The sequence below is a fragment of the Schistocerca nitens genome, chromosome 3 (genome assembly GCF_023898315.1).
Source record: "Schistocerca nitens isolate TAMUIC-IGC-003100 chromosome 3, iqSchNite1.1, whole genome shotgun sequence".
NCBI classification, from domain to species: Eukaryota; Metazoa; Arthropoda; class Insecta; order Orthoptera; family Acrididae; genus Schistocerca; species Schistocerca nitens.
Window position 1 is genome coordinate 246,521,588 of NC_064616.1, and position 19,713 is coordinate 246,541,300.

Consider the following 19,713-nt stretch of genomic DNA (forward strand, 5'->3'; position numbering starts at 1 on the left):
TGCCCCTGGAAGCCGTTAGGTAGGCAACCTACCATGAACCTGGTAACCCATTTAGAAATACAGACATTGTAATTGTAGTTGAACAAGTCATGATTTATATATTTGTGTTGCCATCAGAGATGGAGGTGCGTTCTCAGAGCCTTACATTTTTTCTGCCGGTGGTACGGAAAGTGTGTGTGTGTGCATGTGTGTCAGCGACCGAGTTCAGGCTGCTGCTGGACGGCAACGCGGAGGGCGCGGCCAGTCCTGCGGTGGGTGGCTGTGGCCCGGAGCTCAGCCGCCATCCCAAGAAGAACATCCGCAGGCGCACCATCGTGCTCAGGGCTCCGACACCGGAGCTCAAGGCTGTCTGGCAGAACCTCATACAACGACAGATGTACGTCACACACATTTCGCACTTTGTTTTTGCCGCACTCTCTGCACGCTTTAACAACTGACAGCTTCCTCCTTACGTACAGGATGTCTAACATTCTGCGTGGTGTCTGTTTGTTCTAAGTCGTGTCTCCCTACCACTTTCGCGCATTGACGCTCTGAGCGTGTTTTTTAGGGAATTGACTATTTTGAACCTGGGACCTGTTGCTGGTAAGGAGACGCCAGACCACACATGACATGTAGAGTTCAGAAGAGTTCAGTGAGACTAGCGATGATATAACGAAATACTTAATGATTTCATCGTCAGATCCACTGCACTCCCTGTAAAAGAATATTAATACTAACCAAATTTAGTGGAAGGGGTTCAAGGCTTTCCTATTTTTAGTTAGCTGGTAAAATAACGTCGAAAAAGCAGTTAAGTTGACCATTGGAAATTTTATTCTACTCACAAAAAATTGTTTATAAATTGCACTATTGATAAAAAGAAATGTTTTAATACAGGATGATAAAAACCAACTGCGTTCAACAAAAATGTGAACGAATATTCCCTGAATGGGTTTCCAAGTTCTATAATGGATCGAAGGATGACCTATGCCATATCACATCTATAATCTAGGTTTAAATTAAGTTTCACAAAAGAGAAAACTATCAAAATGGTCTACAGTGACCCTCAATTATCTTCAATTACTTATTTAAGTTGTCGTAAATTACAGTGGCTGATGTGGCTTCTCAATAATTATATAACAGAAAAATCATCGCGTTTCAGATTTTTACTTCAAGTAGCACATGTGAACACCATGAGATTTAATTGACGATCGACACTAGTATTACGTAAAAAGGGGGTGTAACAGATGAGACTTCTGCAGTTCTGAGTGAAGCTTTATGCGCTGTTATGCAGCATCGCGTGCATTCATTACCTTGTCGTTGGTTAGGCAGCGTCAGGGGGCGGTGGACGGAACAGCAGCTCGCTGTCTCGGAAGCAACTCCCTCCTAACTTCTCCTTATTACAATTTACCGAAATTGGTTTAAAAAAAGCTATCTGGCTGTGTTTTCAACTGACCAATCAGGGTCTCAATGTTAACCTTAAGCTCCGCCTACAAAAATTTTGTCTATCCAATGAGAAACGTTATACTTTTCGTGGTGGGGCAATGTTTTTAACGTTTGCAACGTAACAGAGACGCGAAAAAGTCTCACGCTAAAACTTGTAGCTAGTGTGGCCCTTTTAGTGTTATCGTAAGATCTATACTGTTCTTCTGGAGGGCTCTATCTTTTAACATGGACTGGGGGGTGGTCCTGACGGTTGGCTGGCACGGGGGTGTCCGTCCCTTATCGTAGGGCCTTCTAGCTTAACACGGTTCTGCTCTCGGCTTCTGTTCTCGTTTCTTCCCTTGGAATTGCGTCTGTTTCACGGTGGGAAGGTATGACATGCATTTAGGCATTCTTGTGTTAGTCTATGGTATTCCATTTGCTCACTCGTTAATCGTATTACTTTGGTTAATTTAATGTCACGATTTATTCGGAGCTATGTGACATACTGCTGGATTTGCTTATCATGTCAGGGTTCTCATGGAAGGTGTTGGAGTTGCCTGACACCTTACAGATGAACCAAACTAAACTGATAAATCTTCAGAGGTCGTTCAGGCATACCTTCTGAGTATTTTTGTAACCGGGATCCGTGGTCGCCGTGCGGAACTAGCCGAGCGGTCTTAGGCGCTGCAGTCATGGACTGTGCGGCTGGTCCCGGCGGAGATTCCAGTCCTCCCTCGGGCATTGGTGTGTGTGTTTGTCCTTAGGATAATTTAGGTTAAGTAGTGTGTAAGCTTAGGGACTGATGACCTTAGCAGTTAAGACCCATAAGATTTCACACACATTTGAACCTTTTTTTTTTATACGTGGTCTCTCGCGGCTCGTTATGAAGTTATTGCATCTCGTTTGGTTTCTTGCTCCAGTTAGTTTTGTATCCGTATTGTAGGGAAAATAATGCACAGCAGTGCAAATGTCGACGTTATATACCCTATATGCCTTCCTTACATTTCCTTGCGGTACCTACTGTTGACAACAGTAGTATCGATATGAAACTTCCTGGGAGATTCACACTGTGTGGCGAACAGAGGCTCGAACTAGAAAACTTTGCCTTTCGCGTGGACAAGTGTTCAACCAACTGAACTACTTAATCACGACTCAGAACCTATCCTCACAGCTTTACTTCCACCAGTATCTCTTCTCTTACCTTCCAAACTTCACAAAAATTTTCCTGTGAAACTTACAGGACTAACTCTCCTGGAAGAAAGGATGTTGCAGAGACGTGGCTTAGCCAAAGCCTGGGGGATGTTCCCAGAATGATATTTTCTCTCTGCAGTGGAGAGTGCGCTGATATGAAACTTCTTGGCAAATCAAAATTGTGTGTTAGACCGACATTCGAACTCGGCAACTTTGCCTTTCGCAGGCAAGTGCTCTATCACCTGAGCTACCCACGCACGCGTCAGCACTTCTCCTCACAGCTGTACTTGCCCCAGTACGTTTTCTCCTACTTTCCAGACTTCACAGGATGTTTCCTGCAAAACTTGCAGGATTAGCGCTCCTGGAAGAAAAGATACTGCACAGACGTGGCTTAGCCACAGCCTGGGGGATTGTTTGCAGGATTGTTTCCAGAATGCCCTTTCTCCCCGGAGCGCTAGTTTTGCAAGTTTCGCAGGAAAACTTCAGTGAAGTTGGGAACGTAGGAGAAGAGTTATTAAAAACTAAAACCCCTCCCGCACAGGCCGCCGCGTCATCCTCAGCCCATAGGTGTCACTGGCTGTGTATATGGAGGGGCATGTGGTCAGCACACCGCTCTCCCGGCCGTATGTCAGTTTCCGAGACCGGAGCCGCTACTTCTCAATCAAGTAGCTCCTCAGTTTGCCTCACAAGGGCTGAGTGCAGCGCGTGTGTCAACAGCGCTCGGCAGACCGGATGGTCACCCATCCAAGTGCTGGCCCAGCCCGACAGCGCTTAACTTAGGTAATCTGACGGGAACCTGTGTTACCACTGCGGCAACGCCGTTGGCAGAAGAGTTACTAGTGGAAGTAAACCTGTGAGCACTGGTAATCTCGGTCTGGCACACAGTTTTAATCTGCCAGGAAGATTCATATCAGCGCACACTCCGCTGCATACTGAAAATTCAATCTGGAACAGTAATCCAACTGTTCTTACAACTCTATCCACCCCCAAATTCAGTTCACCATGGAGGTGGAGAAAAACGGGCAGCTACCATTCTTGGATGTTCTGGTACGGAAAAAGCCTGAGGGAACACTAGGACACAGCGTCTACCGGAAGACAACCCACACGGATCTGTACCTTCACGCCTCCAGCTGTCATCACCCGTCACAAAGAGAAGGAGTACTAAATACATTGGTTCACAGAGCCCGTGTGATCTCCGATGAAGAAAGCTTAAAACCGGAACTAGACCACCTCAAGTATGTGTTCCAGAAGAACGGCTACAGTGACCGCCAAATTGGACGCGCCCTCAAGCAGAAGACCACACCACAACCGACACCTGATGATGATCCACCGAAAGCGACAGCCTACATACCATATGCGGGAAACGTATCTGGAAAAATAGGCTGCATTCTAGGACGTCATAACATCAAATGCGTCTACCGTCCGCCGCCAAAGATCAAGTCCCTTGTAGGGACAGTGAAGGACGATTTAGGACTCCGGAAATCTGGAGTTTATTTCATACCACGCGAGTGTGGGAAAGCATATGTGGGGCAAACCATTCGCATCATCGAGGAAAGGTGTACTGAACACAAACGGCACACCGATCTCCAACAGCCTACAAAATCTGCAATCGCAGAACATTGCCTCGAGACAAATCATCGTATGAAATACGAGGACACAGAAGTCCTGCACAACACATCCCGCTTTTGGTACTGTGTATACAAGGGAGCAATTGAAATCCGGCTGCACGAGGACCTTATTAACAAGAACAATGGATTTCAACTTAGCCAAGCGTGGAATCCAGCAATAAAGATTCTGCAGGAGCAGCGGAAACGGGGCACCACACCCGCCGAAGGCGGCATGCGTACTGACGCCCATCAGTCATCTCGTCAGCGCAACCTACCCCCACCACCGCGGCCTGCACATCCGTCGGTCCATATGTGGAGTCAGAAGAGGGGAGAGGCGACAGATATATATATATATATATATATATATATATATATATATATATATATATATATATATATATATATACCACACCACCCGCCGGCCTAGGACGTCAGTCAACAGGAGTAACCTGATGATGATGGCACGTTACGCCGTCGAAAATTCGTTCAACAACGACCAGTCAACCCGGCTGCATGCCCGAGAGACCTTCTAGCATCTCATTCGCCGGGAAAATTTTCGAACACACATAAGATTCCTCTACGGGGAGGAAATGGTACAGCAAGTGAAGAAGCTTGATAAGCTTCGGAACAAGAAACAACGGCTTCTGAGTGCACTCGTCTTTTTGAAGAGATGCCGTGTCGTCCGCATTGTGCCAACCTTTGCCAAGATCGTACATCATATCCAGACACCTGCGGCGAACCGAATTACCAGAAGAGCTAGCCTGGCCCTAGTGCGTGAACGTATCAGAGACACACGCCGCCAGCTCGACTCCGTAGGGCGCAAACTTTTTGCCCTACGTCTAGAATTGGCGTCCCTGCTCTCTCCTTTCACCTGAGAATGGGTTGAATGTTCCTCCTGGGCACAAGCCGAGAGGACTCAACGAAATGCAGCTACGAAACAGTCATCAAAATTTGATTGGCTTGCATCAAAACAGCCCAGACAGGAGACTAAACGCACGATTATGAATCTTACAGGGAAAACCATCGACAACGCTGCGTTGTCCGTCCTAGAAAAAGGCTTAAACTTTGCTCCAACACCAGCAGCAATCCCCGTCGCAGAAATCATCAGCGGAGTGGAACAAGTCGCCTCCAAGCTGCCACCCGACGCGGCGGTGGAGTTACGACGGGAAACGTGCCACACACTCGCCAGGGCCGCGCCGCCGAAACACAACATCTCCAGACGGGAAAGGGCCGCGCTGCGTTCCCTGCGTGACGACCCAGACATGGTAGTTCTCCCAGCGGATAAGGGGAACATAACCGTTCTACTAACGGCGGCAGAATACAAAGAGAAAACGTACAAGATCTTGGACGACCCTGCTTACAGAAAGATGACGACGTATCCAATCAGTCGGATACAGCGCAAGACGATTGAACTTCTTCGAAGTACCTTTACAGAAGAGACAGCGAAGAAACTTCGGCCGCTTGCTGCTGCACGACCAAGACTCTGCGGACTTCCAAAGGTACACAAGATGGGCAATCCTCTGAGACCGATAGTGAGCACTATAGGAGCGCCAACATACCAGCTTGCCAAACACTTGACCGCAGTATTGAGTCCATTGGTTGTCAAATGTGAGCACCACATCAAAAACTCGGCTCAGTTTGTGGAACGTATGGGGAAACTCAAGTTGCCCAGCTCAGATCTTATGGTCAGTTTCGATGTTGTATCACTTTTCACGAGAGTTCCACTCAAGGATTTGCTGGATCTTATTCAGAAGAAATTTGGGCCCACATTCACGAAAGTATTTAACTTTGTGCTCACGTCAACATATTTTCTTTTTGACGGACATTACTACGAACAGACAGACGGCGTACCTATGGGTAGCCCTCTGTCACCTGTGGTTGCCAACATGTACATGGAAGAATTTGAGGAGAAAGCGTTAGAATCAGCACCACTAAACCAACAGTCTTCTACAGATATGTTGACGACACTTTCGTCATTTGGCCTCACGGGGAAGAGATGCTCCAACTGTTCTTACAACTCTATCCACACCCAAATTCAGTTCACCATGGAGGTGGAGAAAAACGGGCAGCTACCATTCTTGGATGTTCTGGTACGGAAAAAGCCTGATGGAACACTAGGACACAGCGTCTACCGGAAGACAACCCACACGGATCTGTACCTTCACGCCTCCAGCTGTCATCACCCGTCACAAAGAGAAGGAGTACTAAATACATTGGTTCACAGAGCCCGTGTGATCTCCGATGAAGAAAGCTTAAAACCGGAACTAGACCACCTCAAGTATGTGTTCCAGAAGAACGGCTACAGTGACCGCCAAATTGGACGCGCCCTCAAGCAGAAGACCACACCACAACCGACACCTGATGATGATCCACCGAAAGCGACAGCCTACATACCATATGCGGGAAACGTATCTGGAAAAATAGGCTGCATTCTGGGACGTCATAACATCAAATGCGTCTACCGCCCGCCGCCAAAAATCAAGTCCCTTGTAGGGACAGTGAAGGACGATTTAGGACTCCGGAAATCTGGAGTTTATTTCATACCACGCGAGTGTGGGAAAGCATATGTGGGGCAAACCATTCGCACCATCGAGGGAAGGTGTACTGAACACAAACGGCACACCGATCTCCAACAGCCTACAAAATCTGCAATCGCAGAACATTGCCTCGAGACAAATCATCGTATGAAATACGAGGACACAGAAGTCCTGCACAACACATCCCGCTTTTGAGACTGTGTGTACAAGGGAGCAATTGAAATCCGGCTGCACGAGAACCTTATTAACAAGGACAACGGATTTCAACTTAGCCAAGCATGGAATCCAGCAATAAAAGTTCTGCAGGAGCAGCGGAAACGGGGCACTACACCCGCCGAAGGCGGCATGCGTACTGACGCCCATCAGTCATCTCGTCAGCGCAACCTACCCCCACCACCGCGGCCTGCACATCCCTTGGTCCATACGCGGAGTCAGAGGAGGGGAGAGGCGACAGATATATATATACCACACCACCGCCCGGCCTAGGACGTCAGTCAACAGGAGTAACCTGATGATGATGGCACGTTACGCCGTCGAAAATTCGTTCAACAACGACCAGTCAACCCGGCTGCATGCCCGAGAGACTTTCAAGCATCTCATTCGCCGGGAAAATCTACGAACACACGATTTGCGTAACTCTGCTTTCAGAGTGTCGAATTGTTCTTTTGTACTGAAGTCAACCTGTTTTGTTTCTGCTTCTAAATGTTGTATTTGTTCCGAATCCTTTTGTGTCTTCCTTCGCAATTTCGTAACCGTAGCGCTAGGAACTATCTTATTAAGCTTTTAAATAATTAAAGCCATGTGTTTGCGATATCTGCCTGTGATTTCCTTCAATTTTTCGTCAACATCAGTCTCTCTTTGAGAAAACTATTCTTGTAACAGTGTCTGTGTAGCTGCAATTTCTACGATCCTTGTAGCGACATTCTTTATCTGCTTTAATTCCTCCACTTAAATTCGCTTTGAGTAGATCGATGTTTTTTTTTTTTTTTGTTTCACGAACCAAGAGATTTGCTAGTATTTTTTTGTTTTCTTTTAATAACTGCTGAGGCAGAGGTCCAAGGTCATTATTCTGCAAAGAATTCGTAGTATTCGTTGGGTGATGAACTGACTGTTCGTCTGTGTTTTCAGTAACGTCTGCAGTTTCTGAAAAAAAAAATATTCAGCGCCCGTGTAGCGTTACTATCCGACTGAGCGGAATCCACAACATTTAATCTAGCATGTTGGGGCTCATCACTGAAAGAAATATTGATATTGGCAAGAATGTTGCTACCTGTATTCTGTGGGGTGTCTGTATACATCGTAGGCTGACTATTAATGAGGGAAACAGCAGCAGCATGCATTGTTACGTCAGAATTAGACTCTGTCTTATTGACAGCTGAATCATCTGAAATCAATGTGCTTTATCTATCAAATTTTGGATATTGTTTTTGTGTGTGATGTTAGTGCTTCGCGACTTGCTATTCCCTGTAGTATGCGGCAAGTTAGCGGTAATAACAAAAAATCACAACAAATAAAGAAAATACAAAATCTATCCCATTAAGCTGAAAATAAATACAAATGGTTAGAAAATGGCGCAGCGGAAAAGCAAAATTATAAGCAAATGGTAGGCGAGGACAGTGCACTTAATCTGATACGCAAAAATTCACAGAAAATTCGCCGACGCCCTATCCTTGCAGGACAGCCGCCAAGTAAAAGTTATCTTAATTAATAAAAAAGATAAAGACGATTACGTGCTTTGCACCTGTTTGCTTTACTTCTTGATTGTCTCTTTTCTGAATGTATGGTGTTTTTAGAAAGTAAGCTGTTGCATACCAAAAAAAAATTCCATTCATAAAGAAAAAAAATATGTACATAAGCTAACCTCACGTTTACAGTATTAATAACTAAATCTTTCTGTGAGAATGAAAAACAAATATGACTGCGAGAATGTAAATAAATGAACCTACACTGTCTCTTACAAAAAATATTGACACTGAATTTTAATGAGAATAATTAAACTCAGTGCTGTTAATTGAGCATGTGAAATACAAAACCCGTATCTTCCTTATCTGGCTTAGTTGTATCGCAATGGTAAACGCTGTACAACCGCTCTCGTAGAAGAAAAAGAATAGGCGCATCTTATTTTTTGAGCTGATCTCAGTTTCTACTAACTACAGAGAATCGCAGTAGCGCAATGCGATCTCTTAAATATATGCAGTACAAATTTGGTTCTCACATAATTTATCTCACTTAATAAAGAATGTTCATCAGGTAATGGATGCTAGAAAATGACGAAGGATGATCTGAAATAATCTCAAAACAAAACTTCTTCTCAAGAAACTGTATTTAAAAAAATTATTCTTAAAAAAATTTCTTGACGCTGTTCCATTTACAAAATTTCACGATTGAAAGTTTAGTAAACAATAAGAAAATATTTCATTGCAAATTACAATTACACAACTTTTTTAGTTTAGGATCACCTCGGTTCTGAGGATTCCGGAACCTGTACAGAAAATTGGAATAGAGATCAACATAAATATCATTTCCGCCCTTTTTATTGCTCATGAAAACCACATATTGCACCACCATACAGCGAGACCTTCAGAGGTGGTGGTCCGGATTGCTGTATACACCGGTACTTCTAATACACAGTAGCACGTCCTCTTGCATTGATGCATGCCTGTATGCATCGTGGCATACTGTCCACAAGTTCATCAAGGTACTGTTGGTTCAGATTGTCCCACTCCTCAACGGCAATTCGGCGTAGATCCGTCCGAGTGGTTGGTGGGTCACGTCGTACATATATAGCCCTTTGAAATCTATCCCATGCATGTTCGATAGGGTTCATGTCTGGAGAACATGCTGGCCACTCTAGTCGAGCGATGTCGTTATCCTGAAGGAAGTCATTGACAAGATGTGCACGATGGGGGAACGAATTGTCTTCTATGAAGACGAATGCCTCGGCAATATTCTGCCGATATGGTTGCACTATCGGTAGGAGGATGGCATTCACGTAGCGTACAGCCGTTACGGCGCCTTCCATGACCACCAGCGGCGTATGTCGGCCCCACATAATGCCACTCCAAAACAGCAGGGAACCTCCGCCATGCTGCACTCGTTGCGCATTGTGTCTAAGGCGTTCAGCTTGACCGGGATGCCGCCAACACGTCTCCGACGATTGTCTGGTTGAAGGCATATGCGACACTCATCGGTGAAGAGAACGTGATACCAATCCTGAGCGGTCCATTCGGCATGTTGTTGGGCCCATCTGTACCGCGCTGCATGGTGTCGTGGTTGCAAAGATGGACCTCACCATGGACATCTGGAGAAAAGTCTCGCACCATGCAGCCTATTGCGCTCAGTTTGAGGCGTAACACGACGTGCTGTGGCTAAACGAAAAGGAATATTCAACATGATGGTGTTGCTGTCAGGGTTCCTCCGAGCCATAATCAGTAGGTAGCGGTCACCCATTGAAGTAGTAGCCCTTGGGCGGCCTGAGCGAGGCATGTCATCGACAGTTCCTGTCTCTCTGCATCTCCTCCATGTCCGAATAACATCGCTTTGGTTCACCCCGAGATGTCTGAACACTTCCCTTGTTGAGAGCCCTTCCTGGCACAAAGTAACGATGCGGACGCGATCGAACCGCGGTATTGACCGTCTAGGCATGGTTGAACTACATACAACACGAGCCGTGTACCTCCTTCCTGGTGGAATGGCTAGAACCGATCGGCTGACGGACCCGCTCCGTCTAATAGACGCTGCTCATGCATGGTTGGCCGGCCGAAGTGGACGAGCGGTTCTAGGCGCTACAGTCTGGAACCGCGCAAGCGCTACGGTCGCAGGTTCGAATCCTGCCTCGGGCATGGATGTGTGTGATGTCCTTAGGTTAGTCAGGTTTAAGTAGTTCTAAGTTCTAGGGGACTGATGACCAAAGAAGTTAAGTCCCATAGTGCTCAGAGCCATTTGAACCATTTGAACCATGCATGGTTGTTTACATCTTTGGGCGGGTTCAGTGACATCTCTGAACAGTCAAAGGGACTGTGTCTGTGATACAATATCCCCAGTCAACGTCTACCTTCAGGAGTACTGGGAGCCGGGGCGATGCATAACTTTTTTTCATGTGTGTACTTAAGATCAACATTGGAGACGTATGAAAATGCAAGTCAACATGAAAATTTATTCTAACACTGGAGTCCTCATATTAATGATTAAATTCTTCTTGTCTTTTCAAATCTATTAGCACTGACTGTGACAAAACTTGATAAAAAAGCAAGAAATTCCTGATTTGAATGTCTGTGTTGAACCAAGAAGTAAATGCTGCCGCAATAAAGTAAAATATCTTCAGTCGTTACCTTAAATCTCAATCTTCTCAAATAATATCTATCTTAGTAAATCCATAACATTCAGTACATAATGCTAATGTTTCTTTTGTAATAATAATATTTTCCATCAGAGCAATAAAATAATTTCCAAGAGCACCATGGTCTGCGTCCTTCCTGTACACGCTTACCGCCACGACACCCCAGTACAGCTCTCTATCTCCTCTCCCAGCGATCAACACTTAACACCCGCGCATCTTCACAGAACGAAGATGATGTGACTAGTCTCTGGGCAGGGCAGCGTCTCTGACAAGACTGTGCGCACATTACAGAATGATACAGATATTACATGTGCGTTCTAAGACATCCGAAAACAAGAAAATTATCTACCAAATTATATACACACAACTTTCATGTTGTTACCACGTTTTGTATGCTTTCATTGGAATACTTCTTATAAGTAAAACTATAGGAAGACGTAACACGTTACTTCTAGGCTGGACTTTATCAACTCTTACTTCCATATGTATATAGAAATAAAGGTTCCACCACTTTAGCAAACGACTAGCTGCTAAATGTAGTACATTGCAGAACACTGTTCGGCAGTTTACACCGCCGTAGAAGCATCTGGCATGGAGTACACTGTAAAAAACTATCCCGTTTATTAGTATGAAAAATAGCTAACACCACCATGGGGACCGAGCGAGGTGGCGCAGTGGTTAGACACTGGACTCGCATTCGGGAGGACGACGGTTCAATCCCGCGTCCGGCCATCCTGATTTAGGTTTTCCGTGATTTCCGTAAATCACTCCAGGCAAATGCCGGGATGGTTCCTCTGAAAGGGCACGGCCGACTTCCTTCCCCATCCTTCCCTAATCCGATGAGACCGATGACCACGCTGTCTGGCCTCCTTCCCCAAGCAACCAACCAACAACCATGGGGCAGTAAATAGTGGCTTAATACCATCTTCTGTAGTAAGGAGGATGTATGTATAATTGGGTATTTTATAAGATCTGTAAGAAAAGCCACGTGCATGTGTTTTTTGTACACTTAATGTTATTCTACACTATAAAAACGCCTGCTCAGGGAAGACGTTTTTAGGTGTATGGATGTTAAAGTATCAGCCTTACTGTCCTTTTAATGCGAGATGTCACTCCTGAGCGAACATTGCGTCCCACCCAGGTAACTGCACAGAACACCCTAAGTAGAAAAGGTAATGCCAACTAACTGTTAATACCAGTCGTGCATGTTGAGGGTATCTCCGACACTATCCTGAACTTAACATGGGCAGATCCACCTCTGAGCCCTACCCCAGATCCTGGGTGGATCCAACCACTTTATGGTCTGAGGTAGTGTTCGGGAGTGGATCTACCCACATTCCAGCGTGAGGTTCAGAGGTGGATCCGCCCATGTTCAGTTTAGATTAGCGTAGGGGGCATGCCCTTCCAACGTTAGCAGTTGCTTGGAATTATACTTTTTTTCTCACTTTGGTTGTTCTACACTCAAGCGCCAAAGAAATTGGTATAGGCATGCGTATTCAAATACAGAGATATGTAAACAGGCAGAATACAGCGCTACTGTCGGCAACGCCTATATAAGACAAGTGTCTGGCGCAGTTGTTAGATCTGTTACTGTTCTACAATGGCAGGTTATCAAGATTTAAATGAGTGTGAACGTGGTGTTATAGTCGGTGCACGAGGGATGGGACACAGCATCTCCGAGGTAGCGATGAAGTGGGGATTTTACCGTGCGGCCATTTGACGAGTGTACCGTGAATATCAGGAATCCGATAAAACATCAAGTCTCCTACATCGCTGCGGCCGGAAAATATCCTGTAAGAACAGGACCATCAACGACTGAAGAGAATCGTTCAGCGTGACAGAAGTGCATCCCTTCCGCAAATTGTAGCAGATTTCAATGCTGGGCCATCAACAACTGTCAGCGTGAGAACCATTCAACGAAACATGATTAAGAGGGCTTTCGGAGCTGAAGGCCCATTCGTGTACCCTTGATGACTGCACGACACTAAGCTTCACGCCTCGCCTGGGCCCGTCAACACCGACATTGGACTGTTGATTGCTGGAAACATGTTGGCTGGTCGGGTGAGTCTCGTTTCAAATTGTGTAGAGCGGATGGATGTGTACGGCTATGGAGACAACCTCATGAATCCATGGACCCTGCATGTTGTCAGCAGGGGAATGATTAAGCGGGTGGAGGCTCTGCAATGGTGTGAGGCGTGTGCAGTTGGAATAATATGGGACCCCTGATGCGCCGAGATACGAATCTGACAGGTGACACGTACGAAAGCGTCATGTCTCCTCACCTGCATCCATTCGTGTCCATTGTGTATTCCAGCAGGACAATGCGACACCACACAGGTCCAGAATTGCTACAGAGTGGCTCCAGGAACACACTTCTGAGTTTAAACACTTCCGCTGGCCACCACACTCCCCAGACATTAACATTGAGCATATCTGAGATGCCTTGCAAAGTGCTTTTCGAAAAGACCTCCACCCCATCTCACTCTTACGGATTTATGGACAGCGCTGCAGGATTCATGCTATCAGTTCCCTTCAGCACTACTTCAGAAATTAGTCGAGTCCATGCCACGTCGTGTTCCGGCACTTCTGCGTGCTCGCGGGGGCCCTACACGATATTAGGTAGGTGTACCACTTTCTTTGGCTCTTCAGTGTAAGTAGCTGTCGGTCTGGGACATAATGTTTTCTTGCGAGTGGCATCTCTTGTCACAGGCGAGGCATATCTGTCCACCCGGCAGATGACGGTGCCTTTCCAGCGTGAGACGCTGGAAATCCAGGGAAGCGCATCTCGTGGTCGTGCGGTAGCGTTCTCGCTTCCCACGCCCGGGTTCCCGGGTTCGATTCCCGGCGGGGTCAGGGATTTTCTCTGCCTCGTGATGGCTGGGTGTTGTGTGCTGTCCTTAGGTTAGTTAGGTTTAAGTAGTTCTAAGTTCTAGGGGACTTATGACCACAGCAGTTGAGTCCCATAGTGCTCAGAGCCATTTGAACCATTTTGTCAAATCCAGGGAAGCAGTTCCGAGTTTCATTGGAAAACTATGTAACTATCAACTTTTTGTAATAATGGTCAGTCTCGTAATGAAAAATCGCATTGCTGTTTTTATAACATCATCTGCTTTATTGATTCAGATGTGTAAACGAGGGTTGGAACTTTAATAGAGGCAACTATTTATTGTCAGCTCGTACAAAATAGATATGTGTTTCAAAGTTTCACTGACGTTCAAAGTAGTCACCAGCGATGTGGAAGTCGTGGGATACCCGTAGCAGTGCCAGTTGTGTTGACAGCACTAGTGGCGCGGTCTATTGCCCGACGAATTTGTGCAGTTCTGAAGCAAATGCCGTGAAGTGTTTCCTTCAGTTTAGAAATCGACTTGAGCTCACGAGGGCTTAAGTCAGGGGAGTGTAGTAGGTGGTTATAGCACTTAGAAGCCCCATCAGTCAAATAAATCAGTAACAGCATGCACTGCACGTGCTTGAGCATTGTCCTGCAAGATGATGGTCATGACCTGCAGAAAGTGTCATCACTTTTGTCTCTAAGCTGGTAGTAGGTTGTGTTCCAAAAATGAATAGCATAGAGACAGAAGTGATGACAATTTCTGCAGGACCTGTCCATGATTTTGCAGGACAATGCTCAAGCACGTACAGTGCACGCTGTTACTGATTCGTTTGACTGATGGAGCTGCTAAGTGCCATACCACCTACTACAGTCCCCTGACTTCAGCCCTCGTGAGTTCAACTCGATTTTTGAACCGAAGGAAACACTTCACGGCATTAGCTTCAGAACTGCTACAAATTCGTCGGGCAATAGACCACGCCGCTCGAACTGTCAACACAGCTGGCACTGCTAAGAGTGTCCTACGAATTCCACATCGCTGGCAACGGGTTATACACAATGCTAGTGACAACTTTGAATGTCAGTAAAACTTTAAAACACGTATCTAATTTTTACGAGCTATAAATAAATACCTGCCACTGTTAAAATTCCAACCCTCGTATGTGAACTTGACAACCTAAGAAATTAGAAGCCTAAAATGAACAAAATTGTCTCCGAATTATTCCCTGTTGCCATAATTAAAATGAATCGGCCCGTTTTGGATCAGGGTTGGTTAGTCCGCTCGATATAAGGTTCCATACTGCACTCAAAATTTCTTTCGCTTGTCACTTGCGCTGGAACACAAGAAGCCCTTCCCGCTAAATTATATACCTTTGAAAAGAGATTACGGTTGCGCTTTCAACTCTCAAGCGGATCATCGTCATCACCACTATCCATTTGGGTTAAATACAAATCAACTTAATCGGCAAATTGAGTATAACGTGGTCCACAGTCTAGTCACTCGAAAAAGAGAGACTTCATTGTTATGGCTGGTGAGCGCCGCTGACTTTCTTCCAACGGCCTAAACAAATATTTGCAGATATCACAAAAACAGAGTTATAATTTTGTTCTGTCTTATCAGAAACTGAATTTCATCACATATGGGTCGCACAGTATATATCGTCTCATCTCTACCGAAAACAAACATCATTTCCAGCAATCGAAAGGCGACCTTAGAAATGTTACGATTCCGTGCAACGTTCCAATTTCGAATTCCTCACCTGTGATTCGGAGAAAGTGATCTTAAGTATCTACAGTTGACAGACGATAATACGATAGTTGTACTGTACTGACATTTAAACCGGAGTTTTTTAATTAAGAAGAATTTTCATTTGCTGGCCGCACAGCGTATATTGAACAAGAAAACTGGTTCCATAGTAATTTAAACGAACATCTCTAAATTTGGGCTCAAAACTTCACGCCTTCCAGAACTCCCATTGCATCTTTGAAGGGATCTAAAAATGGCACGAGTTCTGTTCAATGTTATTGTCATTAGCAGTGTGGCTGGTCCCGGCGGATGTTCGAGTCCTCCCTCGGGCGTGGATGTGTGTGTTTGTCCTTAGGATAATTTAGGTTAAGTAGTGTGTATGCTTAGGGACTGATGACCTTAGCAGTTAAGTCCCATAAGATTTCACACACATTTTAATTAATTAATTAATTTATTTATTTATTTATTTTTGTGTCGTGATGCCAATTGAGGAGCTACTCGACCGAATAGTAGCGGCTCCGGTCACAGAAAACCATCGTAACGACCGGGAGAGCGGTGTGCTGAACACACGCCCCTCCTATTCGCATCCTCAACTGATGATGACAAGGCGGTCGGGTGGTCCCGATGGGCCACTTGTGGCCTGAAGACGGAGTGCTTATGTAGTTCTTAATAAATCCCCCAGATTCTTTTCTTCTCTGAAAAGTGAATTGCCATAGTGGCTAATCTTGAAGCTCTTTTGCGAACTCTGTTAGCGATTGTCGAAGAAGAGCGGAGAAAATCGCGTAGTAGATTCTGAACTCGTCGATGGCTTGAGCAGCAAAATTATGGTAGAGGAACACTACTTAATGCTGTACAACGATCTGAGATACATACTATCAAAAGTCATTTGTTAAATCAATTGAATTTTCATGCCATCTTCGGTTTTAAATTAAATATCGTTAACGCATAGTGCCTCTCCACAGCTCTCCACACCTTTCGCCATCCTATCGGCTGCGGACTGGGGCACCACCAGGGCTTACTCCTGCGACAGCTAATGTTGTGCCCATAGAATTTCACCCAGCGCCCCCTTCTCACACTCGCCAGTAGTTGTGTCCCCACCTCTGCCAATGCCAGCGGACCAACCGTTAAGCCAGCCTCTGCAATGTTCTGCCCCATACTCATCTCACTGCAAACTGCCGTACAAAATCGGCTCTCAACGGCTCCACATTTTATTTACATGTTAGACCATGGCCATACACTTAGACCAGTTCTCACTAACTCGGTTTGTCGAAAGCTACCACCCCGTAAGTGTATTTCATTGTAATGGCATTTAAATTCATTGCAAGTTTAACCAGAAAACTTCTTCATTTTTATACGGAGTGAACCAGAACTAAAGAACTTTCAGAGATTGTTCAGGGACACCTTCTGGCTCTTTTGGTCGTCATGGAGTTATTGCATTTCGTTTGGTTTCTTGAACCAAGTAGCTTTGTATTTGTATTGCACCTGAAAATAGTGCACAACAGTGCAAATTTCGACGATATGTGCTGTGTGACATGTTTCTAATCGCTCACGTTACCTGCTGTCGAAGACAGTAATACCCTCTTTAACCTGCTGCACTCAAGTTTACATTAAGTACTGCTGGCTTTTCCCGGCTTAGCGCAGCAACTCGAAGTGGCATGAACTCAACAAGTCGTTGGAAGTCCCCTGCAGAAATATTGAGCCATGCTGCCTCTATAGACGCATAATTGCGAAAGTGTTGCTCGTGCAGGATGTCGCTCGCGAACTGACCTCTCGATTATGTCCCGTAAACGTTCAATGTGATTCATGTCGCGTGGTCAGGGTAGCCAAATCATTAGCTCGAATATTTCCAGAATGTTCTTCAAACAAGTTGCAAACAATTATGGCCTAGTGACATGACATCATAGTTTGGGAGCATGAAATCCATGAATGGCTGCAAATGGTCTACAAGTAGCCGAAAATAAGCATTTCCAGTCAATGATGGGTTCAGTTGGACCAAAGTACCGAGTCCATTCCATGTAAACACAGCCCACTCCATTACGGAGCCACTATCAGCTTACACAGTGCCTTGTTGACAATTTTGGTCGATCGTCTTGTGGGGTCTACACCACACTCAAACCCTACCATCAGATCTTAACAACTGAAATCGGGACTCATCTGACCAGATAACGGTTTTTCAGTCATCTAGGGTCCCACCGATATGGTCACGAACCCAGAAAAGGCGTTGCAGGCAACGTTTTGCTGTTAGCAGAGGCACTCGCGTCGGTTGTCTACTGCCATTGCCCATTAACACCAAATTTCGCGTACTGTCCTAATTTATACAGTAGTCGTACATCCCAACATTTCAACGGCTACTTCACGCAGTGTTGCTTGTCTGTTAGAAGTGAAATGTTCAAATGTGTGTGAATTCCTAAGGGACCAAACTGCTGAGGTTCAAAAAAATGGCTCTGAGCACTATGGCACTCAACTTCTGAGATCATCAGTCCCCTAGAACTTAGAACAACTTAAACCTAACTAACCTAAGGACGTCACACACATCCATGCCCGAGGCAGGATTCGAACCTGCGACCGTAGCAGTCTCGCGGTTCCAGACTGTAGCGCCTAGAATCACACGGTTAAAACGGCAAAACTGCTGAGGTCATCGGTCCCTAGACTTACACACTACTTAAACAACGCACACACCTATGCCCGAGGGAGGACTCCAACCTCCGGCGGCGGGGGGAAGGGGGGGGGCGCAATCCGTGACATGGCGCCTCAAACCGCGCGGCCACTTCGCGCGGCTGTTAGTACTGACAACTCTACGCAAACGACGCTGCTCTCGGTCGTTAAGTGAAGGCCATAGGCCACTGCATCGTTAGTGGTGAGAGGTAATGCCTGAAATTTGGTATTCTCGGCACACTCTTGACACTGTGGATCTCGGAATACTGAATTCCCTAACGATTTCCAAAATGGAATGACCCATGCGTCTAGCTCCAAAACTACCATTCCGTGTTCTAAGTCTGTTGATTCCCGCCCGGCGGCGTGCTGGCAGGAGATTTAGCTGTGCCATCTCCCACGTAGCTGTGAGTGACATATGGCGCGCCAGGTGTGGATGACGAAGGTATCATCGCTCCTGCATTCCTCCCCCTCCCCCCCAAAAAATTGCGCTGTCATTGCACAGTGTGGGTGTGGGTGGCGATGTGGGGGAGATCTGTGCCATAGAGCTGCTGATGGGCTAGGTTGTGGCGCGATGGCAGATGTCGCCAATCAACCCACGTTCCAACATTTGTCTTGTGAACCACTGGGAACATCTGGCAGAAAACTGAAGGTAGCGCAGCCATCCAACAACAAAGGTGGGTGCAGCATTGACACCGCTGAGAACACACAATGCTTCACAGCTGATGCAGATCCGATGCCACACACCATTAGGTGGCTTGCGGAGTATGATGTAGACTACCATCGCAGCAAATGGTGATGAGTGTGATGGCTATGACAGGAGCTGCAGGGGCAGTAGTGGCTGCATAGGTGGCAGTAAGGGCTCTACTGGTGGAGCCACATGAGGAGGATAGTTGTGATAAGTGCTCATAAAAAAATGGTTCAAATGGCTCTGAGCACTATAGGACTTAACTGCTGTGGTCAGCAGTCCCCTAGAACTTAGAACTACTTAAACCTAACTAACCTAAGGACATCACACACGTCCATGCCCGAGGCAGGATTCGAACCTGCGACCGTAGCAGTCGCGCGGTTCCAGACTGTAGTGTCTAGAAACGCTCGCCCACTCCGGCCGGCGATAAGTGCTCATAAACAATAACAAAGCAATTCCCGTCGTGTGCGAAGTATGAAGCTCCTTCATCCTAAAAAAAGGTTTTCAAATACTACTACTAGTTACAAAATTTTTTGATAATCAAATTATTTTATTCAGCAATACGTACCGAGATGATACCTCATCATCAGGCTGTACTGGCATTATAAAAACATTTAACCCTCGTTTGTACAAATATTAAACAATTTTACATGACTTCTGTGATCATGCTGTGGAAAAAGAGGAGGATAACCTAGTAAGAGACGATGTGACTTTGTGTATTGGT

General features: G+C 45.8%; 1 protein-coding gene and 1 pseudogene across 1 annotated transcript in view; one reads left to right on the forward strand and one right to left on the reverse strand.

Annotated features, from left to right (window-relative positions):
* The window catches only part of LOC126248203 (uncharacterized), a 988,540-nt gene that overhangs the window by 647,737 nt on the left and 321,090 nt on the right, over positions 1–19,713 (forward strand). The window contains exon 14 of the mRNA XM_049949008.1: positions 196–376. Within this exon, the coding sequence (XP_049804965.1) occupies positions 196–376 (181 nt within the window). The remainder of the gene's footprint in view (positions 1–195; positions 377–19,713) is intronic.
* LOC126249967 (5S ribosomal RNA) lies at positions 3,301–3,418 on the reverse strand (annotated as a pseudogene).